The 26,471-nt window shown below is 44.8% G+C and overlaps 2 protein-coding genes across 2 annotated transcripts in view; one reads left to right on the forward strand and one right to left on the reverse strand.

Annotated features, from left to right (window-relative positions):
• SLC48A1 (solute carrier family 48 member 1) overlaps positions 1-26,471 on the reverse strand; it is a 456,994-nt gene that overhangs the window by 275,343 nt on the left and 155,180 nt on the right. The gene's annotated exons all lie outside the window — the stretch shown is intronic.
• On the forward strand, positions 250-26,277 carry ENDOU (endonuclease, poly(U) specific). Its single transcript, XM_060253446.1, has 9 exons — positions 250-399; positions 11,908-12,042; positions 15,446-15,475; positions 16,685-16,850; positions 18,619-18,821; positions 20,501-20,620; positions 22,058-22,164; positions 23,897-24,039; positions 25,356-26,277. Exons 1-9 carry the CDS (start codon positions 342-344, stop codon positions 25,468-25,470), a joined length of 1,077 nt encoding a protein of 358 aa, XP_060109429.1. The 5' UTR covers positions 250-341; the 3' UTR covers positions 25,471-26,277.

Genomic DNA, 26,471 nt, shown 5'->3' on the forward strand with positions numbered 1-26,471 from the left:
TGCAAGGCTGCTGCCTCTGCGTGGAGCTCCTTCTGTTCTCGAGGCCGATACCTATTTCAGCAACGGCTGCAAACGAGAATTTCCTGCCCGGATGCCTGGTTCATTTTGATTTATATCGCAACGCCATGCAGTGTGGTAACTACAGCCCAAGCATCCTTGTCAGTGACACGCGAGCACATGCCTCTCTCCACCCGTGTGTGATGCCACTCTCTCTCTCCTCCATCCTTTAAAGGCCCCGCCTCACCTGGCTTGAGGGAAGCCCGCCCCGTATATAATCCTGCAGCAGCAAAAGCCGGTTTAGTGTTGTTGATTCTCTTTTGCCTCGGAGACTTCTCGGGATAATGAAGGCTGGGGTATTCCTTCTCCTGCTCGGAGCTGCCTGCAGCCTGGCCTCCAACTGTAAGTTTTTGAGCTCCCTGAACAGACAGGAAACTGCTGATCTCTTTGACCTTGGCAGGTGCTGAGGAAACATTGTAAGGAACTAGAATGCCGGCATCTTCTATGAAGTAGAGGGTTTTGTGTTGTTGTTTTTTTTGGTTCTTGGGCATTTCTTGATAACACTTGTTTGCTGTACCCTTGATAACTTGCAGATGAACAAGGGAACTCAGCACTGGGGTTGCCAAGTCCAATTTAGGAAATATCTGAGGACTTTGGGGGTGGAGCCAGGAGACATTAGGGGTAGAGCCAGGAGCAAGGTTCTGCTAGTGAGCTACTAAGGCGTTCTGGCCATCACATTTAAAGGGACTGCACATCTTTTAAAAGCCTTCCCTCCATTAGAAATAATGAAGGACAGTGGTGCCTTCTTATAGGGCTCATAGAATTGGACCCCCTTTTTGAAACTTGGAGGGTATTTTGGGGAGAGGCATTGGATGCTATGCTGAAAATTTGGTGCCTCTATCTAAAAGAAACAGCTCCCCCCCTGCCCCAGGTACACGTGGATGGATTCTCCCCCATGAGAATCAGTCTCCATAGGGAATAATGGAGTGCCCAGCAGACATTTCCTCCCCCCACACACACACTTTCTGATGATCCTGAAGTGGGGAGGAGGGCCTCCAAACTGGAGGATCCCCTGCCCCCACTTGGGGATTAGCAATCCTACTCAACACTGCATTTGAGGGGGCTGTGTAGAATTTTTGCTCACAAGACTCCACAGCTTAGAGGGAGCATTGGTGGTGTGGGGTGTGAGATGAGGAATGCATGTGAGCTTCTCTTTGTAGGGTTGCCAACTCTGGGTAGGGAAATTTCTGGAGATATGGGGTGGAACCTGGGCAGACCAGAGTTTGGAGCAAGAAGGGACATGTGGTGTGTGATGTCAAAGAGTCCACCCTCCAAAGCAGCCATTTTCTCCAGGTGAACTGATCTCTGTCACTTGCAGGTCAGTTGTAATTCTGGGAGATCTCCAGGCCTCACCTGGAGGTTGGCAACCTTAAATTGCAGAGCAGGCAAATGTGTCTGTGTGACTCTTCACTCTGGGTTGATCCCATTTGTTTGTAAGAACTACAAATTCTGCAGTTTTCCTGTTTATATCCTATTAAATTTGATGCCATCCACAGACAGATGCATGTAAGAGGGTGACATTTCAGGGTTATAGTGTAATCAGGTTCCCTGGCCAACGGCAGAGGATGGGGGGGTAGAGTTGCCAGATCCAGATTGGGAAATTCCTAGAGATTTGGGGGTGGAGCCTGGGGAGGACAGGGACTTCAGTAGGACACAATGCCATAGAGTCCACCTCTCCAAAGCCACCATTTTCTCCAGGGGCACTGACCTCTGTAGTCTGGTGATGAACTGTAATTCTGGGAGATTCCCAGGTCCCACTTGGAGGCTGGTATTCCTATGGGGTGAAATGAACAGAGTAGAGGCTCGCAGAAAAGTACCCAGTGCCTCTTTTGCATGTGTCTATATGGGTGGTGTGGGGAAAATAAGTCAACTGAGGAATTAGCCAGCCTTTGATGTGGTGAGTATGAAATTCTACCAGTCACAAAGGTTTCCTTGATTCTTGAGGATACTTTCTCATCCCTGCTGTTGCCACCCCCTAATTGGCACTTTGATTTCATTTGTCCCTTGCGTGAGTTGAACCTGCGTTTCTTGTATGTTCATACCATTTTATGTGGACTTCTACTGAAATTCCACCGCCCCGCCCCCCGTAGAATGTACACTTTTCAACCAGCACTGCAGTGTTGGACACTGGTTCTTATACTGATAATTCACAGGTTTTTTTAATTGCTTTATGATATCATTTTTACAAGTAAGCTGCCTCAGACCAAACTCCAGAGAAGAAACATACACATTTCCTATATCATAATGGATAGCCACATTAGTCTGTCTGTAGCAGTAAAAAAGAACAACTGCCCAGTAGAACTTTAAGGATTAACAACATTTGTAGCAGAAATGTAAAAGGAAAATAATTAAAGCAGAATGGTGGCAGGCGATTTGAAGACTCTAAAATCTGGATCAAACTGAATGTAAAAACGCCCAATGGTGACCTCAGGGGTGTGTGGCCTAACATGCAAATGAGTTCTTGTTGGGATTTTTCTATATATAAAAAAAGCCCTGTGGAGACTCAAGGTTGCCAACTTTGGACTGGAAAATTCCTAGAAAGCTGGAGGTGGAGCCTGGGAGGGGATGGTTTCAGGAGAGGCAGGGACCATACCTGCCATTTCCTCTAAAGTTGCCATTTCCTACAGAGGAACAGATCTCTGTTAATTGGAGATCAGATGTAATAGTGGGATATCTCAAGGCTCCTCCTGGAGGTTGGCAATCCTGGACTTTTGTAAGAATTGCCATGACAGCTTGAAAGCAAAGTGCAGGTTTTAACTTTTAAAGCCCAGAGATGCCTCTTTCTATATCAGCCTCCCCTGCCTTCAAAACTTAGATTTCCCAGGGAAAAGGGCCTTTTGAGTGGTGGCACCATGACTGTGAAACAGCCTCTCTTTGAGAAAATCACCCAATGCCATCTTTTTAGGTGCCAAGTGAAGATTTTTTAAAAAAACTTATGTTGGCTTCTGCTCAGCACACTGGGCCTTGAGGCCAATTGCTGTACTGATGGTGAAATTTAATGAAATTGTTAACGCAAGAAGATAACTTCTTGTCATCTGCTGCTAAATGTAATGTGGAGGAACCTTTTTAATTTGAGGAAAGAACTCTGTTGTATCCAGCTGCTGGGAAAAAAGAAATGGAGGGAAAGCATCATTAACTGGCACATCATTTGGAACATGGCTGCTGCGGTTTTCTGTATCATGTCATTTGAATGTTTGATATTTGAATATTTGAATGTTCTTTTGGATATTGTGTTTTAATGCACTTCATTTAGAGAACTGATATGCCACCATTCCAGATTATTCCATGAAGCAATTTTCAAGTGAAAGCAATATAATAAAATCATAAAAACATCCTATATTCTCTCTTTCTCTCTCTCTCTCTCTATCTCTCACATAAAAGCAGCATAAAGCAACCATTAAACAGATTTGTTTTCTGACTACCTGGAGAAAAAAAGTCCTGCTACTTTAACGAAGGCTTAAAGAGGTGTTAGTTACTAGCTGCCCATTTCCACACTGTACGTCTCTGCTAAGGTAGAAAAGATATTTTTTTCCTCTGGGTTGTTATTCTCCCTAGAAGCAAAGCATAAAACAGCTAAAAATATTAAACCTGTCAATTCCAAGCCTAGGTAAGATGGCTATGTTGTGGCCTTGCGCCTAAAAAAGAGTTAAATGCCATGTGATCCTCAAGAGGCATCATTCCCAAGGCAAGATGCCAACACCAAAAAGTCCCTGTCTATAGTCGCCATCTAGCTCACCTTCTGAAAGCAGGACCACAGAGAGAAGTAGACTTAACCATTTGACTGTATTGCACTGGAGGAGATGGACCTTCTAGCATGATTATCTTTATAGCTATAGTGAAGATGACATTTATCATATTGCATTATTGCTACATAGCATTGTTAGCCACCATATGGTAATGTGAGATTTTTAAAAAATGATTATGGTAATGTGACTTAAAAATAATTAATGATTAATGAATAATTGAATGAGTAATAAATGAATAATTATGGGATAGGTACAGGAATAACGTGTGTGTGTGCAGTAAGTATTAGCAAATTAGAAATTGGGCTGCTGTATTAGGGATTAGGGATTAGCAGACTTTGTGGTAAACATGATTGATAGGTAACTATACCGTGTTTGTACTGAGTTAAATGTGTGTACATGTGAGTGTGTGTGTGTAGTTTGCCTTGGAAACACAGAAGCTTTATGGAGTTCCCTTGATCCTCCATGTTTCCCAGTTAAGGGGAAAATGTTGTTCAAACAAATTAAAATTAAAAAGATGACCTGACTCCAGTGGTAACAAGAGAAAGACATTTTACTTGCAAAAATAGGTGCACATCTTTCATGACATATTGATGCAGGTACATTTAACTGACTGTGAACAGATTAACTTCAAAAAGGTTAACTTGCTACAGCTCCAAGCCCAGATAAGAGAGAAGAAAAGTCCCATGTAAGATGAAACAGAAGGCATGCAAGGGCCAGAGAGGCTCAGCATCTCACCAATGAGAGGGCGGAGCCACCAGCCAAGTGTACCCCAGTGAGAGAATTCTCTTAATCCTTTCCCTCCCAGTTCCTCTTGCATGCAGGCTGTGATCACACACACTCAATAATGCACTTTCAATCTACTTTCCAACTGGATCTTACTGTGTGAACTGGCAAAATCCAGTTGGAAAGTGGATTGAAAGTACATTATTTAGTGTGTGTGAGAGATCACGCCCCAAGAGTTATAGTATCCAACAGTGGATGAGATTACTCTTGCCAGGTTATGGATGGTTGGACCAGGTAGGGTTGCCAATCCCCAGTTGTGGGCAAGGAATACCCTGGTTTGGAGGCCCTCCTCCCACTTCAGGGTCATCAGAAAGTGGGGGAGGGGAGGGAAATGTCCGTTATTGCCTATGGAGACCAATTCCCATAGTGAATAATGGAAAATTGATCTGCGGGTATCTGGGGCTCTGGGGGCCCCCTGTTTTCTGAGGTAAAGGCACCAAACTTTTAGAATACCATCCAATGCCTCTCCGCAGTATACCCTCCAAGTTTCAATGTGTCCAATTCTATGAGCCCCAAATAAGGTACCCCTATCCTTCATTATTTCCAATGGAAGAATGGCATTTAAAAGGTGTGCGGTCCCTTGAAATGTGATGGCCTTTGGAGTTCAATTATGCTTGACACAACCTTGCTCCTGGCTCCGCCCCCATGTCTCCTGGCTCCACCCCCAAAATCCCCAGATATTTCTTGAATTGGAATTGGCATCTCTAGGACCAGGTCATTAAATGATGTGTGTTAATGATGGATCAGGTGATTTAATTATTGAGGGGGGGGGGAGAATTACACCTTCCATTAGGCTGTGCAAAAAAAAAAATCAAAATCAATAATGTGTACTTAAATATACACCAAACAGTAAGACTACTTATAATTGATGGCTAATCAGGTGATTTGCTTGCCATTCATTTAAAAAATTGATTGCTGGGTGCCATTGAGTGACGATAGGGCTGTGGGTTGGGTTGCCAACTGCCTGGAGGGAAAAAAGGCCTATTTAATAGAGACCTGATGGGATGTGATTTGTCAAGTGATGTTGTTTACCTCAATAAAAAGCATCAACAGCTCATCAGCACACATGAAGCCTCTCTTAAAGTGGCAGGCCTGTTGAAAAACTTGTTTGGGGGGGGGGGTTTCTCCAGGCCTCTTGGCAACCCTGTAGGCAAGTGTTGAGGCCCAGTGAGGGTAAGGTGAGAAATATCTGGAGATTTGGGGGGGGGAGCCTGAGGAGATTGGGGTTTGAGAGGGGAGGTACTTCAGTGGTGTATAATGCCATGGGGGTAGGATTGCCAAGTGCAATTTAAGAAATATCTGGAGACTTTGGGGGTGGAGCCAGGAGACACTGGGAGTGGAGCCAGGAGAAAGGTTGTGTCAAGCATAACTGACCTCCAAAGGGAGTTCTGGCCATCACATTTAAAGGGACTGCACAACTTTAAAATGCCTTTCTTCCATAGGAAATAATGAAGGTTAGGGGCACCTTCTTTTGGGGCACATAGAATTGGACCCCCTGGCCCAATCTTTTTAAAACTTAGGGGGTATTTTGGGGAGAGGCACCAGATGCTATGCTGCAAATCTGGTGCCTCTCCCTTAAAAAACGGGGGCCCCAGAGCCGCAGATTGTCCCCATTATTTCCTATGGGAATACATCTCCATGGGGAATAATGGACTGCCCAGCAGACATTTCCCTCTCCTCCCCCGCTTTCTAATGACCCTGAAGCAGGGGGGAGGGCCTTGAAACCGGGGGATCCCCTGCCCCCACCTGGGGATTGGCAACCTTACATGGAGGCCACTCTCCAAAGCAGGCATTTTCTCCAGGGGAGCTGCTCTCTGCCAGCTAGAGATCAGTTGTGAAAGTGTGAGATCTCCAGACCCCACCTGGAAGGTGGCAACCCTAGGACATACCTAGTAAAATCAAAACTTTAATTTCAGAAAACAGAAATTCTAAAAAATGAGGTTCGTTAGCTAAAAGGAATTTGAAAGGAAATTTCAGGTGAGTCAACTGTCTCACGAAACTTTAGATGCTCCTTAAAAATAGTACAGCACAGATTTAGATAAAACATATTCCACAGATTATAAAAAGCTGCACATTAGTCTAAGAGGATTTCCAATGTGTTTTAATAGTGCGAAGGAACCCATAAAAGGCAAGGGAGCCTGTCTTTTAAAAGAAGAAGTCTTGCTCAAATGAAGAAAATGTAAAAAGAACGCAAACTCTTGCAAAACAAATGTGGGCTGGAGACAGAAGAGGCTGGATGGGGCCCTATATAACAGAACAGAGTTAATCCCTTCTAAACTCGTTGATTTCTGTAGACTTAGAACAGGGGTGGCCCAATTGCAGCTTGGGAGCCACATGTGGCTCTTTCACACAGATTATGTGGCTCACTGCCCCACCAGCCAGCTTGGAGAAGGCATTTGTCTCTTTAAATGACTTTTCCAAGCCAAACCAATCAGTAGCTTGGAGAATGCACTTAAAGTTTGTTGTTTTTATTTTTACCTCTCCCCTCCTCTGATCTATTTTCCTTCCTTCCTTCCTTCCTTCCTTCCTTCCTTCCTTCCTTCCTTCCTTCCTTCCTTCCTTCCTTCCTTCCTTCCTTCCTTCCTACCTACCTACCTACCTACCTACATCTGATGTTAATATCTTGCGTCTCTCAAACATCTAACATTCATGTCTTGCAGCTCTCAGACATCTGGGTTTATTCTATGTGGCTCTTATGTTAAGCAAGTTTGGCCACTCCTGCCTTAGGATCTAACTCTGTTTAGGACTGCTAGATCCAAGTCAAGTAGCACCATAGAGACCAACAGGATTTTTGAGGTAGAAGATTTCAAGGGTCAGAGTTCCCTTTAGCAGAGCTTTGCCTTTTGAAAGGCAAAACTCCTGCTGGTTTTGACGGTGGAAGAGGACTCAAAATCTAGCTCTTCTTCTGCAGACCCAACACAGCTCTTTTCTGAAACGATCTGTTTAGGACTACCTCATTACAGAGCAACCTAAGAAGGTCTACTCAGTGAATCTTACTCAAGACAAATCAGTGAGAGTGACTCCCAGATAGGGTTGCCAGCTCCAAGTTGGGAAATACCTGGAGGTTTTGGGAGTGGAGCTTGAGGAGGGGGGGTTGGAGGGGAGGGACTTCAGTGGAGGGGTTGGAGGGGAGGGACATCACATCCACCTTCCAACACAGCCATTTTCTCCAGGTGAACTGATCTCTGTCACCTGGAGATCTGTTGTGAGAGTGGGGGGTCTCCAGCCACCACCTGGAGGCTGGCAACCAAAAAAGAGTTGCACAGAAAATGAGACTGGAGAGAAACCCGTAGGCTCCATGTAGTGCACCTCTTAAAGAAATACATTCTCAAAACTTCAAGTAATAATGATGACTCTCAAATGCCAATATTAGTGTTTTACTCCACTTTCAAAAGTGCAACAAGTATACATTCCAGGCGGAAGAAATACCATCTCAACACTTCTTTTCAGATAAACGTATTCTCCTAGCCAGTAGGCAATAACACTTATGAATAAATGTCCAATATTTCATAAATATTTAACCTGTACAGCAACAGGCAAAACTGGTTTAATGTCCTGTTTCACTCATTGGCTTTTTCCCAGCTTCTGTAAAACAATTATATTCATTACCATCCATTTATTAATTCACTGTCAGTTCCTCATAAAACAGATTCATCTTATCCCATGAATCTTATTTTTCAACATTAGAATCACTTTCAAATTTAAACAGTAGAATCACTTCTCACACACTTACAACATTGTAACAAAGACTTCGAAGATCAAATCAGTCAGTCCTAAGAGAAATCAACCCTGGAGGTTCCCTGGAAGGTCAGATGCTGAAGCTCAAATACTTTGGCCACCAAATGAGAAGGGAGCACTCACTGGAGAAGACCCTGATGCTGGGGAAGACAGAAGGCAAAAGAAGAAGGGGACGGCAAAAGATAAGATGGCTGGACAGCGTTACTGATGTGACTAGCACAAATTTGAGCAAACTTCGGAGGATGGTAGAAGACAGGAGGGTCTGGCGTGACTTTGTCCATGGGGTCTGAAAGAGTCAGACTCGACTGTGCGACTGAACAACAACAAAGTCTTATCCACTAACCATCATCTTAATCTTTTACAAAGATGATACCAGAAATATGGTTCCCCAGGTGTGCTTCATTAACTCCACCCATACCTGGTGAAACTATACAACTCCTCCACTAATTTCTTAGCTTAATCATTACCCTCACAGACCACCTTACTACACACTTTAGTCCTCCTGGAGACTGGCAACCTCAACAGAAAAGCATGCATAGCATTGCACTGCAGAACTGCAAAGATGAAAAAACCAAAGTTTTATTGGAAAACAAGGAAACTTCAGAGAGGCTAATGAACTCTTTGGTTTGGTCTTCACTGTAGAAGATTTTGAAGACAGTTGCACGTTTGGACTATGGATTGGTGTGGACTAAATTTCCCACTCAAGGAAGGCACTGCAGTAAGTAGAACAGAATGTTCCTTCTGCCTCCTTTACCATTCTCTCTGTAGCCCACTGATTTCCCCCAAAATGGCGCTCCTGGAGGACCATCAGGAATGGCACGAGGGGCAAACTGGGGGGGGGGGGCTGCAGCAGGAAGAGGAAACTGGTAGAAATTTGGGTTGCTGGTTCTCCCCTGACCACAGGCAGGGGTTGGGGGGATAGGGTTGCTGGAACCAAATTAGGGGACTCCTGGAGATTTGGGGGTGGAGCCTGGGGAGGAAAAGGACCTTGCTGGGGTACGATGCCATAGAGTCCACCCTCTGAAGCACTCATTTTTTCTGGGGGCACTGATCTGTGTAGTCTGGAGATGAGCTGTAATTCCAGGGATACCCAGGTCCCACCTGGAGGCTGGCATCTCTAGTAGAAAGTAACCCACTCCTTCTGTTAACAGATAATTTCATTGGTACCCAGCATTGTACCCAGTGGTCCATCTAGTCCAGCATCCTTTCACACAGTGGCCAACCTGTTGCCCTGGAAGGCCAGACAAACAGGGCATAGAAGATGTGTGCCTCACTGGCTGTTGCTTCTTAGCACTGGAATCCAGAGGTTTAGTGCCTCTGTAGATGGAGGCTCCCTTCAATAACACTGGCTAATATCTACTGATAGGTCTCTCCTCCATAAATCTGTCTTACCCGCCTTTGAAAGCTGTCTACACTTGTGCCCATCACATAAGCTGGTGGTGAACTCCACAGTTTAGTTATTTGTTCAGTTAAGATGTATTGCCTTTTGTCTGTCCTGAACCTACTACCCAATAATTCCACCGGGTGTCCTGAGTTAGGGTTGCCATCCACCCGGTGGGGACTGGAGTTCTTGCGGAATGACACCCTATGCCCAGGCTACAGAGATCAGCTCCCCTGGGGAAAAATGACTGCTTTGGAAGGTGGGATCTAAAACATTATACCCAACTGATGTTCTTCCCCTCCCCAAACTCTACTTCCAAATCTCCAGGAATTTCCCCATCCAGAATTGGCAACCCTATCCCAAATTCTAGTATTATGGGAGAGAAAGCAAACGGCTCCCACTGTTGTCTTTGTTTACCTCATGCATAAGTTTATAAACTTCTACCATCTTTCCTCTTGTGTGTGAAGTACCTTCAAGTCACAGCTGACTTAAAACAATCTGTAAGGTTTTCAAGGCAAAAGGGTAGCAGTGGTGATTTGCCAGTGGCCTCGTCTGCGTTGTGACCCAGGTGTTCCTTGGTGGTCTCCCATCCAAATGCTATCCAGGGGCTCCCCTGCTTAGCTTCTGAGATGTGATAAGATAGGCTAGCCTGGGCTGTCCAGGTCAGAGCTATGATTTTGGGATGCCAGCCACCAGGTAGGGCCTGGGAATCCCCTGAAATTTCGGCTCATCTCCAGACTGCAGAGATGAATTTCCATGGACTAAATGGATGCTTTAGAGGGTGGACTCTACAGTATTGTACCTCACTGAAGTCCCTGTCTTTCCCAGGCTCCATCCCCAGATCTCTAAAAGCTAACCAATCTGGATCTGGCAATCCTACACCTTCATCTCCTGCCGGTGGCCAGAGAGGACCTGGCAACCCTACATTTGCCTTCTTTTTTCTTGACTGAAAAGTTCCACACTCTCCAGCCTTTTATCATTGGCATGGGCATTTGAGAAACGATATCAAAACATGGCTGTGAGCAGTATTCCCTCTAAGCTGAGTTAGTGTGAGCCAGCACACGGTTTTTTTAGCCTCCAGCTCACACATTTTTGCATTGGCTCAGGAAGGACCATCCCAGAGCAAACTAATTTATGCAGTTATCCAAATAACTTGCTCACAACTGTAATGCCAGTAGCTCACAAAGTAAACTTTTTGCTCATAAGACTCCACAGCTTAGAGGGAACATTGACTGTGTGAGTGATTTTTTTTAAAAAAGAGCTAATTAAGAAAGCACAAATCAGCCATTTGGTGGCTCAAGTTAGTCTGCTGGAAAACACAGCCTTTGCTTAGAACAGGGGTGGCCAAACTTGCTTAATGTAAGAGCTGCATGTAAGAATAAGCGTCAGATGTTTTAGAGCCACGAGACGTGAACATCAGATGTTTGAGAGCTGCAAGGAAGGAAGGAAGGAAAGAAAATAGATGGGGGTGGGATTAGAGAGGGAGAGATGGAAAGAAAGCAACTTTAAATGCTTCTCCAAACTGCTAGCTGGCTTGGCTTGGATAAGTGATTTAAAGACATAAATTACAGGGCAGTGGGGACTTCACGTGCTTCATAATATGTGTGAAAGAGCCACAGGTGGCTCCTGAACCACAGTTTGGCCACCCCTGCCTTGGAAGATCTCTTGGCTTCGTCCAGCAGGACTGGCATGTCTTAATGTTTTAATCATTGGCCAATGTAATGAAGGGGGTGTTGGGAGAGAAATATTTTCTGTTTTTTATACTTTGTTATATATAATCATCTTCTATATATATATATATATATATAATTATGTTATGTGACCCATTTTGTTCCTTTCTGTATTCCCTTTATACTTTTTCTTTGGGTAGCCATGTTGGTCTAAAACAGCAGAGCAAAGTTGGAGTCCAGTGGCATCTTTAAGACCAAGCAAGGCTTTATTCTGGGCCTAAGCTTTTGTGTGCCTGCACACGAGGAAGTAAGTCACCTGAGTGACAAGGAAACCACGGGTGGCAGAGGTCAAGTTTGTGCCTGAAGTCATGTGCCCGGCACACTACTAAGAACAAAGTGGCTATAGTTTGCTACCAGGGTTGCCAAGGAGAGTAGCTATTTCTTTAATTGGCTGTACCCACTTTTCCATTTCTGTCTGTGATTTGATGTCACTAATTCAATCATTCTTAACCTCCCACCCCTCTCCTTGCAGCTTTGTATACCGCACCAGATTCCTGCAAAGGGCGATGTAAGGAAAAATACAACCGCCAAGATGACTGTCATTGTAATACTGAATGCGAAAAGTATCAGAACTGCTGTGACGACTTCCATGAGCACTGTGAGCAGGGTGAGTGGTATTCCCAAAAGGTGATGGTGGTAATAATGGTGATGATGAGGATCAGGGCTTTTTTTGTAGAAAAAAGCAGGAACTCATTAGCATGTTAGGCCACACCCCCTGAAATCATTGTTTCACAGAGGGCTTTTTAAAGAAGGGATTCATTTGCATATTAGGCCACACCCCTGATGCCAAATCAGTTGGAACTGCGTTTTTGTGCGTTTCGGCTCAAAAAAGCCCTGATGAGGATGATGTTCAACAGAACTGCCTGAGATATTGCTAGTAGGGAAGGGCACGAACCACAAAATGAACTGAATTTTTCCTTCAATGGGACTGGTTCAAGGCCTGCTTTTACCCAGGTCATTTGGTTGCTGTTAAATACTGGGTTTGATGCATGAGGGGAAGCCCTTGCATAGTGATTAAAGCTCTTTATTAGTGATTTAGCATCTCTACTAAGTGACTACAAACTACTGTTAAGTACCAGAACATGCGGCAATATATACAGTTGGGGCAGGAGAAACCCAGCCCCCAAGAAGCAGAAACTCTTCTGTGATTGTGCCCTTTTTGGATCCTTCATTAGAATATGCATCCTCATTGACAGATCCTAGGATCTCTGATATCGCCTCCCAATTGGCCAGTTTGAATTATGCAGCCAATTGGGATGCAGATCTTTGGATCTTCTCAGTTTATTGTGTTGCACTTCAAGCTCAGGATGTAATACCCAACATTTCCAGGCATGCCTTCACATACGTAACTGTTGCACTGTTCCCAAACCCACAACAAGCTGCCATTTTTCTGTGGAGGTTCAGGTAGTTCCTTGGCCAACCAGCCTGGGGCTGATTCAATCAATTCTGAGGTAACACTGAGGGTGGACTTGTGGAGAGCCCTTGAAACACCCATAGTAGTTGCCCACATCTTTATTGGCAGCTCTGGAGCTCCCATTCTGCTTTATGGGAGCTGATTATATACCTACACTACACCCTGACTCAGCTGTTTCCACATTGCAGCAGAAAGAGTGAGGAGTTAGTTGCTGAGTAAAAGAGAGTTAGGAGGAGGAGAACTGATTGCTGCTGGTTGATTCAAGAGGAAGCTTTGAGTAGGGCTGCCAAGCCCTTGGTCCAGGTGGGCAATGTCACGTGCCAGACACTCTAGGCATTTCCAGAAATTGCTATGGCAATTTGGAAATGCCTAGAGTGGCTGGCGCATGACGTCTCCGGAGGCTGAAGGGGCCTTGGCAGCCCTAGCTTTGAGGGATTCATTTTTTCCCCACATAGGGGGGGGGGCAATTTTTTAAACATCTCTCCCAGCTGGGAGGATGGGTGGAGGAAAGCCTGCTGAATACGCCCTGTGAGTTTTGCATCTCTAACTCACAAGGGGTTTTCTACCATCTCATGAACTGCACGAACCACATGAGCCATGAATTGGTTCAGCAAACAGAAAAGTTCACGAGAGTTTGTGGTTTATGGAACTCAGTGAACCACCACAAACTGCCATTTTCCTGGTCCATGCCCATCCTTAATTGCTAGCCATTCCATGTTACAAAGAACAAGTCTTGCTGTTGCATCACATCTCCCAATTAACAAGTGTGAAACAATGGGTGCAATATGTTGTGAAAGAGTGCATTTGATAAGCAACGTGATTATGAACCAACCCTGTGGAACATATCTGACGGCTGTGAATGATAACCCATTTGCAACAAAAACGCAGTTCAGGCACTATTATTTTGGCAATTCAAGAGTGCATATGGGGAGATCGCAGTATGCAGGACAATCTTGATGCACATGGTCATCATTTCGTGTGTATGATGCAGTGTGTATTTTCTAGCTTTGGTACATCTAGTTGGGAACCTGGGTTTTGGAGGCTATGCTTTCCCGCAAACCTAAGCTAGAAATCAAGCTTGTTGCCCTATTTATACAAAATGATGGCCACATATATCAGTTGTGTAAGCCTGAGAAATGAAACTATAAGAACAGAGATGAAGACGCGTCACAGTTATGTGGTTATTGTTCAAATCCTTCCTTTAAAAAAAAAAAAAATCATATTTATATCTGCTTTCTCATATTGGTTGTCCTGACTCTGTTGCTCAAGTGTTTGGTGAAACTGAAATATCGTGTGAAATCAATGGCTCTGTGCATCCCTGAGACTGGTTAGTGGGTTTTGAAACTAGCAAACACAAACCCTGAGGCAGAGCAGCTGCTAAGACCCAGGTCTTCTGATGCGGCCCACTGCCACCACTCCCCAATACTCAGGGGAAGGGTGGGTGAGCACTGGGAGGGAAATGGGAAAGGAGAACACAGGCAGGTGGGCAAGCAGATACAAGTTGGAGGCCACAGTGATAAGCAGGAAGGGGAAGGGGGCCCCAGACACTCTCTCGCCAGGGCCCACTGAAACCTAGAACTGGCTCCGCTAGCAGATAAGGTTCCTTATCACTTAGCTGTTGTGAGTCCTCTTAGGAACAGATATATATATAGCTCAAGATGCCTTTGCATGGGAGACAGATGACAGATAGATAGAAGACAGACAGACAGACAGACAGACAGATAGATATGAAAAAAACAAAGAAAAAGTACGAGCACCTTTCCTCTCCATCCCCTCTTTGGGGGGATCCCTCACCCCTGATGTGATGACTGAATAAGAGCACTTTAAAGATGCCATCAGGGTTTGACATTTTTTAATGTAACTGATTATATATATATATATATATATATATATATATATATATATATATATATATATATATATATATAGTGTGTGTGTGTGTGTATGTATGTATTTTTTAATGTTGTACATTGTGCTGAGCCCGGCGCTAGCCAGGATAGGGCGATTCATCAAATGTAAATAACAACAACAACAATAATATTATTAATAATAATAATATAAGGAATACAGAAAGGAAAAAATGGGTCACATAACATAATTACATATATCAAAGATGATTATATATAACATAGATATAGAGAGGGAGAAAGATTTGAAAAAAAAACGCAAAGAAAAAGTATAAAGGGAATACAGAAAGGAAAAAAAATGGGTCACATAACATAATTATATATATATAGAAGATGATTATATATAACAAAGTATAAAAAACAGAAAATATTTCTCTCCCAACACCCCCTTCATTACATTGTAAAGCTTTGGGGACTTTGTCTATGACCTAGAATTACATTTACTTCTGAAGGAGTACCTTTATATTCATCATTTTACGTTTCAAATTTCATAAATGATCTGTTTTGCAGCTCCATGATTGGTTTCTTTGTTGCTACATACACAGTATCATATTTTTTCACTTCACTGTTATTTTTAACAAGTAGGTAATATAGCAAAAATACAGAAGGAAAGACTACTATATATCTCATAAATAAGAAACACACGGGTTATATGTATTAATATCTCCCATCTTTTCCTTTCAATACAGATAGCAAAGAGATGGAACAAGCATCTGAGGGTGAGTATTTGCAACACCTTCCAGATGAAATGCCTGACATGAAAAAAGTTACAATACATCAATAGGTATTTTTATATGCCTGAATGTCTTTTCGAAGGGCCATCAAATTGCAGAAATTCCTAAATGTAAACAGGCCTTTTGATCTTGCTTGGCCAAATCTTTAATATCGTAACACAGATGTCCCCAACCTTTTTTTAGCCTGTGGACATATTTGGAATTCTAGTACAGCATGGTGGATGCAGCAACAAAATGGCTGCTGTGATAGGCGGAGCTAGCCAGCAAATGGCTACCACAGTTCAGCTTCAGCCACACAGATCCTTGTGTTCTGGTGGCAGCTGCTGCTAAAGCAACATTTAAAAAAATGCATAGCCAATCAGAAGCTTTGCTGGGCAAAGGCCCTTGCTGTCTCCACCCACTTCCTAAAAACACTGAAAGTGTAAAAGGCAATGACAAAACCACCTCTGAATGTCTCTTGCATTGAAAATTTATTTTATTTATTTATTTTGGTAAATTTATATTCCGCCCTTTCCCAGACGGACTCAGGGCGGATTACATCCAGATAAAACCAGTCAAATACAATAAAACCAAGAAAATTCAATTAAAACAGCACTGTACTGTATAACAAAAGTAGGCAGGCTCATAGTGCAGGTTGGAGTATAGTGGCCCAGATATAATAGTTCAAATGACAGATCACTGTGGGAAAGGAGAGCCGATGGTATAGGCAATAAGGAAAAGGACGCCCACTTGCCTCAACCAAATGGCTGGCAGAACAGCTCCATTTTACAGGCCCTACGGAAAGGTAACAAATCCAGTAGGGCCCATATCTCCACAGGGAGCTGATCCACCAGTTTGGGGCCAGGGTCGAAAAGACCCTGGTCAAGGCAAGACGGATGTCTTTTGTGCCAGAGATGACCAGAAGATGTTGGTTGGCAGATTGTAGCAACCTTCAGGGCTCATATGGGGAGAGGCAGTCCTGCAGGTATGTCGGTCCCAGGCCATATAAGGCTTTGAATGTCAATATTAAAACCCTGAAGTGGATCCGGTACTCAACAGGTAACCAGTGCAATGCGCACAGCATCGGTCGACTGCCTGTACAGGCAATCCAGTTGTCATAAGTCAGCTGTAACTAGAGGGCAAGGGGGAAAAGTCAGACCATTACAGGCATTTCCCTTACTCGTCCTTGTGGTAAGATGATGACCTCTCCCCCAGAGGGATTCTCCAGGAGCAATGATGCTATCAGTCAGGAGGAGCTGCAAAAAGTATCTGAGCAACTTTACCAAAGTGACAGCAACAAAGCAGAGGAGTCTGACATCACCCTTAACAAGCAGGCCTTGATATCCCAGACTTCAAAACTGAAAGATCAGTCCCCAGAAAGGTGAGTGGCAAAGATGAATGTGACACAATCAGGGCTTATTTTGAGAAGGAACGCAGTTCTGGCTGGCTTGGCATCATATGTATGGCCTAATATGCAAATAAGTTCCTGCTGGGCCCTGTGTGAAACAATGGTGGCATCAGGGGGTGTGGTCTGATATGCAAATATTTTCCTGCTTGGCTTTTTCTACAAAAGAGCCCTGTGTGAAACAATGGTGATGTCAGGGGGTGTGGCCTTCTATGCAAAGGAGTTCCTGCTGGGCTTTTTCTACAAACAAAAAAGTGCTGGATATAAGTAAAGCAAAGAGTTTGAGTGAGAACAATCATGTGGCCATGCCTCAGCTGATAGGTTATTATGGGGAAGTCAATTTAACATTCCTTTTTTAAAGCTGAAATTGAAAATTCCATTGACATTCTTGGCTTTGCAGGCTGTATGCGGATATCCAAAATACACAGACATGCAGAACCAAAAGTTTCTGTTTCTTAATTTCAAGGTGGTATGGGGATGAAATAACCTTGACCTGGATGGCCCAGATCTCCTCAGATCTCAGAAGCTAAGAAGGGTTGGTGGTTAGTAGACCACCAAGGAAGTCCAGGGTTGCTATTCAGAGGCAGGCAACAGCAAACCACTTCTGAATGTCTCTTGCACTGAAAACCCTACCGGCTGCACCTTGATAACACTTTCTAGCCCCAGTGGATACCCAGTGTCCTAGATGACTCAGACTAGCCCAGTTTTTTCGGATCTCAGAAGCTAAGCAGTGTAGGTTATGGTTGGTACTTGGACAGAAGACCAGAGGCTGCCCTGCAGAAGCAGGTTGGATGGAAGACCAGGGGGAAGCTGGAGGCTGCTCTGCAGAGGCAAGTGATGGCAAACCACCTCTGTTTGTCTCTTGCCTCGAAAACCCCATGAGGTCACCTGCAACAATGGCACTTGACAAAATTTGGATGCAGAAGTTACAGTTGAATTGCTCGGGGGCAATGGAACAGAATTCCCTTTGTGTATGTATCACTAGTTCAGAGAGTACCATTTGGGAGGAGAAACTGGCTTCAGGAGCCAGGGATGTGGTGAAAAAGAGATGCCCTATCCCTTGGCCAAAGGATTAATGGGATGTTGACTTAGCCTTCCATCCTTCCGAGGTTGGTAAAATGAGTATCCAGCTTGCTGAGGGGAAAGTGCAGATGACTGGGGAAGGCGATGGCAAACCATCCCATTAAAAAAAGTCTGCTGTGAAAACGTCATGATGTGACATCACCCCAGAGTCGGAAACGACTGGTGCTTGCACAGGGGACTGCCTTACCTTTTGAGAGCCAGTTTGGTGTAGTGGTTAAGAGTGCGGACTCTTATCTGAGAGAACTGGGTTTGAGTCCCCACTCCTCCACTTGCACCTCCTGGAATGGCCTTGGGTCAGCCATAGCTCTCATAGGAGTTGTCCTTGAAAGGGCAGCTTCTGGGGAGAGCTCTCTCAGCACCACCCACCTCACAGGGTGTCTGTTGTGGGAGAGGAAGATAAAGGAGATTGTGAGCCACTCTGAGATTCAGAGTGGAGGGCGGGATATAAATCCAATATAGTCATCTCCTTCTTAAATAACCATGCCATGAAAACTGTCTGTTTCCCATCTCCTCGCATTAAGCCTCTATTCAAGAGGCAGGGCATTCTTCTCAAGACTTGCTGGCCATCCCAGCCATGGTTTCATGCTAGGGGTTGTGATTGGCATGCAGGAGGGCCTCGATTTGGTATCTCCACTTGAAAGGGATTCCCTTCCTTCTACAGACTCTTCTCGTCCGTCAATGAGAAGAAGCTCTTCTCCAAGCCGACGTACGCCAGTTTCATTAAGCTGCTGGATAACTTCCAAAGGGAGGTTGGAAAGGGGGAAGACTTCACTGCTGAGCAGCTGAAGGAAGAGGATCGTTTCCTGGAGGAGATCATGAAGACAGAAGTCATGAAAGAGCTTTATGGGTTCCTTCACGACAAGAGTAAGTCACAGAATCACAGAGCTGGAAGGCTCTTTTTTGTAAGCTCTTGGAGGACTGGCTACATTAGGGGGTGTGGCCTAATATGCAAAGGAGCTCTTGCTAGAATTCCACCCTTGGCCATACAGGCGATCTTGTCCAACCCCATGCGAGATGCAGAATCAGCCTAGAGCACCCCTGATCACTGTCAGGAAGGAGATCTATCACATTGGGAAAAAATGCATTGTACCATTAGCGGGATTCCCATTTGTCCCATCTATGGCAGGCCACCTCCAGGTAATTGTGGCCATCTGTATCCTCTCCTTTCTCCAAGGAGCTCTGGGTGGAAGACATGTTTCTCCCTTCTCTGTTTAATCATCACAACAATCCTGTGAGGTTGGTTAGGCTAAGAGGGAATGTCTGCCCAGTAAAATCTGTGGCAAAGGTGGAGATTGAACCTGTGTTTCTCAGTTCCTCGAAATCCCAGTCCTCAAACAGCTATCACCACACTGGAGGAGAGGGGAATGCAGCCTGCCTGGGAGATTCTTGGAAGAATTAAATAAAGATGAGCAATTATGCTCGCAAGACTAAATGCATTACCTTTTGCAGTTTCTGAAGGCCACAAATTGAGCGTGCCATTCTCAAATAGATGTTTTAGCTGCAGTTTAGGTGCTATTGAATCTGTAAGATTAATGTTGTTAGCCGCCCTGAGCCTGCTTCAGCAGGGAGGGCGGGATATAAATGTGAAAATAAATTAAATAAATAAATAAGACAAGCTCTTTTGAATATCCCTGAAATTAAAAAAAAGCAAGATAGAAATAGATTAAACCTTTGACACAACAGCAGACCCGGTCCTTATCAGCTGTCCTTGTTTCTAAACGATGAGCAGATTCAAGAGTAGAAAATATACTAATTGTAGCTAATTTTTTAGTTCAGGCCATGAGACTTTGGGCAACTTACAAGAGAACAGTCTTGTAGCATGCATACTAGCCCTCTCTGGTCTGCATTTTTCCTTTCTTCGTTGTATTCCCAGTTATGTTTGATAAATGCTACTCAAGACCTATAGGTCAGAGGAGTAGAGTAAGAAAGAAAGAAAAAAGTATATTGATACGATCAGGGCTTTTTTTGTAGCAGGAACTCCTTTGCATATTAGGCCACACCACCCTGATGTAGCCAATCCTCCAAGAGCTTACAGGGCTCTTAGTACAGGGCCTACTGTTAGCTCCAGAAGGATTGGCTACATCAGGGAGGTGTGGCCTAATATGCAAAGGAGCTCCTGCTAGAATTCCATCCCTGGGCCACTCCCCCCTGATGTATCCAATCCTCCAAGAGCTTACAGGGCTCTTAGTACAGGGCTTACTGTAAGCTCTTGAAGGACTGGGTACATCACGGAGGTGTGGCCTAATATACAAAGAAATTCCTGCTACAAAAAAAGCCCTGGATATGATTATTTGCAAGTAGCTGGGTCATTGCAGATAAGTACAAACATCTGTAGCACACAGCGGCTCCGGCAATTGCCAGAACTTTCTCCTTTCAGGCTCCAGCCCTATCATAAAACATCACAATGTGTTTCATAACATCCCTGGTTATGAAGAGAGGATGTTACAGGGAGGTATAATGACTCAGCGGGCTCTTCTTTAATTTTGATTGGTTTTTTTTTTATCAGGAAATGGCTTTTTGCCCACCCTTCTCTCTTTCCCCAGATCGTTACAGCACGGAGGCAGAGTTTGTCACTGACTTAAAGGAGATGTGGTTTGGCCTTTACGCCAGGGACTCCAAGACCAATGAGGATGGCTCTAGCGGCTTTGAGCATGTCTTTCTTGGTAAGATTACTGCCTTGAAGATTGCAAGATTAAATGCAGAGCCAGTTTGGTGTAGTGGTTAACTGTGTGGACTCTTATCTGGGAGAACCGGGTTCGATTCCCCACTCTTCCACATGCACTTGCTGATGCAGACTTGGGTCAGTCACAAGTTCTCTTGAGGCTGTTCTGCTCAAGAGCAGTTCTAGGAGAGCTCTCTCAGCCCCACCTACCTCACAGGGTGTCTGTTGTGGGGAGGGAAAGGGAAAGGAGATTTGTAAGTGGGTCTGAGACTCCTTTGGGTAGAGAAGGGTGGGGTATAAATCCAATCTCTTCTCTCTTCTTCTTCTACATGAACACACATGAAGCTGTCTTTATACTGAGTCAGGCTAAAGTTGTCCATTCGGCATAAACCGAGCTGGAAAAAACATCCAAAAAATGCCTTACCGGTATCAGCTGGTTGCTGAATGGGACTCAGTTTTGGCTACCTGAAATGGCAACTTAGTTCAGCCACCAGATAGTGGAATTTAAAGGGCATTTAAAAGAACTGTGGTCCCTTTAAATGCTTTCACCAAGCCACACAACTCTGCAGTGAGTTCACCTGGAAGGCGTTTAAAGGGTGCAATCTGGATTAATGCCTTCTGGATTAATTTGTCACTTGGAGAAGGTGTTTAAAGGGACTGTGCAGCTTGGAGAAGGTGTTTAAAGGGACCATGATCCCGTTGAATGCATTTTTCACTCCAATGAAAGCAATGGAGAGCCTTCTTTAGGAACCCATCACATTGGACCTTCCTGCATTGTGCAGGGGATTGGACTAGATGACCCAGGAGGTCCCTTCCAACGCTATGATTCTATGATTCTACTGCTGTTTTTACAAATTCCTATCCTAATTGCAATGTGGATTATGCATAGTAATGCAGGAAATTCACAAATACCTCCCCCACCTCACACACGCCCAGTGACCCCTGCTCCAGGTGGCAAAAAACCTTCAGGATCCCTGGCCAAAAGAATTGCTTCTTGACCCCAAAGTGGTGATCTTGGATGTGTAAGAAAGGGCCATGAGAACCGAGCACTGATGTAACCCTTCCTGCCCTCCTTCTCATGATCTACCAAAGTTCACAGAATCAGCACTGCTGTCAGATGGCCATCTAGCCTCTGTTTAAGTCTCTAAGGAAGGAGAGCCCACCACCTCCAGATGAAGCCTGTTCCACTGAGGAAGTGCTCTGTCAGGAAGTTCTTCCTAATATTTACAGTCTACTCTGATTGGCAGCAGCTTTCCAGGGGCTCAGGTGCAGGTTTTCACATCACCTGCTGCCCTGGTACTTTGAACTGGAGATGCCCTGGTACTTTGAAATGGAGATGCTGGGAACTGAACTTGGGACCTTCTGCATGTCAAACAGATGCTCTTCCACTGAGTTATTGTTCCAGTCTCATGATGAGACATTACTCTTTACCATCTAGGAGAAATCAAGGAAGGCAAAGTGTCCGGATTCCACAACTGGATTAGCTTCTACCTGCAGGAGAAACAAGGCCACCTCAACTATCTCAGCCACAGCTATGATGGTCCAGTGAGTATTGCACACAGATGGTCTTCCAGATACTCTAAGACAAGGGTGTTGAACTCATTTGTTACGAGGGCTGGATGACATAAATGATATGTTGTTGGGCCGGGCCATGTGTGTCATAAAATGTAATGCCAGGAGGCAGAGATATAAACATTATAAGGGACACAGGCAAACACAATTAAAGATTTTGTATCTTTCCCATGTGATCAAGGGAACTGGGCAAAAGAATCTCTGGTTCTTTCCCTCCCTCCCCAGGGGATGAGGAGGGGTGGAGCCTCAGCCAGTAGAAGGAAAAGAGGCTTGGCTCAGCTCTGCTGTGTGATTGAGAGAGCCTGGGAAAGCAAGCTCTCCCTCCCTCCCCCCCTTCCTCCCTAAGGGAGGAGCCTCAGCCAATGGAGAAAATAGAGGTTTTGCTCGGTAATTCCTGTGTGATTGAGGAATCCTGGCAAAGCAAGCTGTGACACAGAAGGAAGCAAGAGGCAGAAGAAAGAAGACTTGCTTGTGGGGCAGAGAATGGTGGGGGCTTCTCCCGCAGGGGGAAGGAGAGGAGCTGGATGGAATGAGATAATCCCATTGTCAGCTTTCGAGGAGGGAAGGAAGAGAAAATCTGGGGATGGGCGTTCTTTCCTTTAGTTCTCATTGCAGCCTGTGTCACCATTCAAGCCTGGATAGGGTTGCCATCCTCCAGGTTGGAGCTGGAGATCTCCCAGAATTACAACCGATACCCAGATGATGGGGTTCACTCCCCCTGGAAGAAATGGCTGCTTTGGAAGGGTGACTCTTGACATTTTCCACCCACCTAGGACCCTCCCTTTCTCAAACTTCACCCTCCCTAAGATCCACCCCCAATTCTCCAGGAATTTCCCAACCCAGAGTTGGCAACCCTAGTTTCGAATGCCACTCCGGCCTCACCTGTTCAGCCCCTACTGGGGTCTTCATTCCAATTAGGCTGGGACCCCTGATGCATTCCTTCTTCCTGGCCTCCTCCTTATATATACAGGGCTTTTTTTTTTTTACCGGAAACACCTTTGCATATTAGGCCACATCCCCTGGTATAGCCAATCCTCCTGGAGCTTACAGTAGGCCCTGTAAGAAGAGCCCTGTCAGCTCTTGGAGGATTGGCTACATCAGGGGTGTGTGGCCTAATAGGAAAAGGAGTTGCTGCTACAAAAAAAGCCCAGTATATGAAGTTAGGTACCGTATTCTGAAAAGCATAAAAGAGGACATATTTCCTGACTGAACTACAGGGCAAAACAGGTCAGCCTTCCAACCCTAAAAGGAAATTGTCATCATTTTTTTAAATGAGTCCCAAAGAGAACAGACACACACACAAAAGGACATGCAACTGGTTACCCTAATGAAGTCGTTTGACTCCTACTGTTCATCCTGATGAACAGGGCTTTTTTTTGGTAGCAGGAACTCCTTTGCATATTAGGCCACACACCCCTGATGTAGCCAGTCCTCCCAAGAGCTTACAGTAGGCCCTGTAAGAAGAGCCCTGTAAGCTCTTGGAGGATTGGCTACATCAGGGGGGCATGGCCTAATATGCAAAGGCGCTCCAGCTACAAAAAAAGCCCTGCTTGATGAAACAACCCAGCTGCTTTGCTTTGGTCAGCCCTCTGCAGTACCCTACAAAGTACTAACCATAGCCTGCCACCTAGTGTTGTTCAGTGGTATGGCAGGATTGGCTAATGAATTACCATAAACATTCCCAAATGTTGCTTTTACTGTTCAGTGGACCTCATATCCAGACGTGCTCGGGTTGCAGTTCAGCTGGGATGGATTTAACAAAGAGGTTGGATCAGCCTTCATTGGAAGCAGCCCCGAATTTGAATTTGCCGTCTACTCATTGTGCTTCATTGCTAAGCCCAATAAAGTGTAAGTATCATGCCTACAGTGCTCCGTCGAACCCTATAGTTAGAGACTTGTAAAAAATTTTGCATAAATTTAATACTTGTAAATTGCAAAAAGTATAGGGTTGCCAAGTCCCCTGAGTTTTCCTGCGGGGGACTTTTCCTTGCTTGCAAAATGTGCGCACGAGTTAATGACATCATCCGGAAGTGACATCATTGCGCCAGTGATGTTGCTTGCGACCGCTCTAGGCATTTCCAGGAAAACTCTATGGTTTTCCCAGCCACTGTAGCCATTTGGGTGGAAAAAACTCTATGGTACCTATAGTACCAAAGAATTTTCCCTCCCCAATGGCTAGAGCCGTTGTGGGCTGGTGGGTTGAGAACCTCCTGGGTGGGGGAATCCCTGCCCGGACTGGGGGCTTGGCAGGCCTAAAAAAGTACAAGATACTTGTTAATTTTTTGGCACAGATTTAATAACTTTTTAAATAACTTTTAAAATAACTTTTTAAAGCATATCACTGCATCCAGATGTGCTCGAGATACAGTTCCCTATTTTTTTTTTTTAATTAGGAGTAGGGGCTCAGTACTCTCTGGACCTCTGGCAGGAATCTTTTCACATTCACAACCTGATATGTAATCAGGGCTGGCCCTAGACTTTCTGGCACCCTAGGCAAGGCTAACTTCTGCCCCCCACCTCCCCCCCCCCCGGCACTGATAACATCACTGAGTCACATGGGGGTGCCCAATTTGGTGCCCCAGAAGGTTGGCACCCTAGGCAATCACCTAGTTTGCCCAGTGGCAGGGCCGGCCCTGTGTGTAATGACATAGCTCTGGTCCTGGATTAGTCTAAATGGATGTCTTTCAGGCCAGGGATCACCAGTTGATAATGTTTTGAGGTACATATTATAACGCCCTTCTGGGGACGTATCATTGTTGGTTTCTAAGATACTACTGGACTCAAATCCAGCTGTTCTACTTCAGACCAAAACATCTACCCTCTGAAATGCAGGAGTTGACTTTCCATTTGTAGATGCTGAAGCCCTTGGCTGGGTAGTTTGCTTTGCCATATGTACCTCTCACAGCTCAATGTGCCCTGTTCCAATCCACTTTTTCAAAGATGCATGAAGTTGCAAATGGAACATAATTCTAAAACCCACCAATCTGCCCCAAAATAATATGTTAGCAGCAATGTGAGAGTCACAGCTGGCTTGATTCAGAGCTAGCATATCCCCCCTCCCCCCCAGTCTGAAACTTAACAATTGGCACCTTGATCTCTTATAATGGATGGGTGGAACAGATTCAGTGAGAGATGAGACTGAATGTCAGGTTTCTTTTCTCTAGGTGCCATCTGAAACTTGGGGGTCATGATCTGGGTATCCAGACACACACCTGGGATAAATGTACCTATGGCAACGGGAAAAGGTACATTGCCACAGCTTATGTGAAGACACCATGAGAAGGCAAGATGAGGAATGAGAAGGAACATGTTGAATGACCAGATCTGCCCCTTTCGGCATGTATTCCTGCTCTCACACCACACCAGGAGATGCTCTCTGGCAGACCTGCCTTTCATCTTTATATCCTCTGTGAATGTTGTTTGCCTTATGGAGCGCACAGCAGAATTGTGAGACTGGAATTCCAAGGCTCGTCTGGTAATTGTTCTTTCCATCTTTTAGTTGTCCACTCTTAGATAATGGACTTTATGGCCTGCAGTGTATTCTATAATTTGCATGGTCGTGTGCGGCCAACTGTTGGTGCATTGTTGGCACATTTAGAAGGGGTACTCAGTCCACTTCCTGTGATGCAGTGGCCCATTGCTTGGGGAAAGAACTGTTTGCAGCCTTGCACATGCTCATGTATCTTGGGGCTGAAGTTCAAACAGGTGAGAAGACTTGTATCTAGGAAACCTGGGTCTCCAGCCATGCTCCTAATGAGCCTTAGGCCAGCTTTCATTTCTCAGTTCCTCAGTGCACAATTATCCTACCTCACAAAGCTGTTGTGGGGATGAACAAGGAGTCAGCAAAAGACAATGCAGATGAAAAAATGGTATCGGCATCCTATGTGGTGCAGTGCTTTGGGGGTTGTTTTTTTCTATGTCTCCTCCTGTTTGACAGCCCAGCAGACTTTAAGGGTAGTCCTAAACAGAGCTACACCCTTCGAAGCCTGTTGAAGTCATTGTGTTTCGAGAGACATAACTCTGCTTAGGATTGTGCTGTTTGTTACTTTTATGGTGCAATAAACGATATCAAATCCTTATCCTCAACCATGATGCTCCTCTTTTGCTTGATTTATTAATTCATTCTTGAGTCAGTTTGGTGTAGTGGTTGAGTGCGCGGACTCTTATCTGGGGGAACGGGGTTTGATTCTCCACTCCTCCACTTGCAGCTGCTGGAATGGCCGTGGGTGAGCCATAGCTCTCGTAAGAGTAGTTTGGTATAGTGGTTAAGTGTGCGAACT

The sequence above is a fragment of the Heteronotia binoei genome, chromosome 13 (genome assembly GCF_032191835.1).
Source record: "Heteronotia binoei isolate CCM8104 ecotype False Entrance Well chromosome 13, APGP_CSIRO_Hbin_v1, whole genome shotgun sequence".
Lineage (NCBI taxonomy): Eukaryota > Metazoa > Chordata > Lepidosauria > Squamata > Gekkonidae > Heteronotia > Heteronotia binoei.

Bases quoted from the DNA above. Each gene is read 5' to 3' on its own strand.
- ENDOU (XM_060253446.1), top strand. From the start codon at position 342: ATGAAGGCTGGGGTATTCCTTCTCCTGCTCGGAGCTGCCTGCAGCCTG. The intron at 400-11,907 runs GTAAGTTTTTGA...CTCTCCTTGCAG, and splicing joins CTGCAGCCTGGCCTCCAACT to CTTTGTATACCGCACCAGAT. The intron at 16,851-18,618 runs GTGAGTGGCAAA...TTCCTTCTACAG, and splicing joins AAAGATCAGTCCCCAGAAAG to ACTCTTCTCGTCCGTCAATG.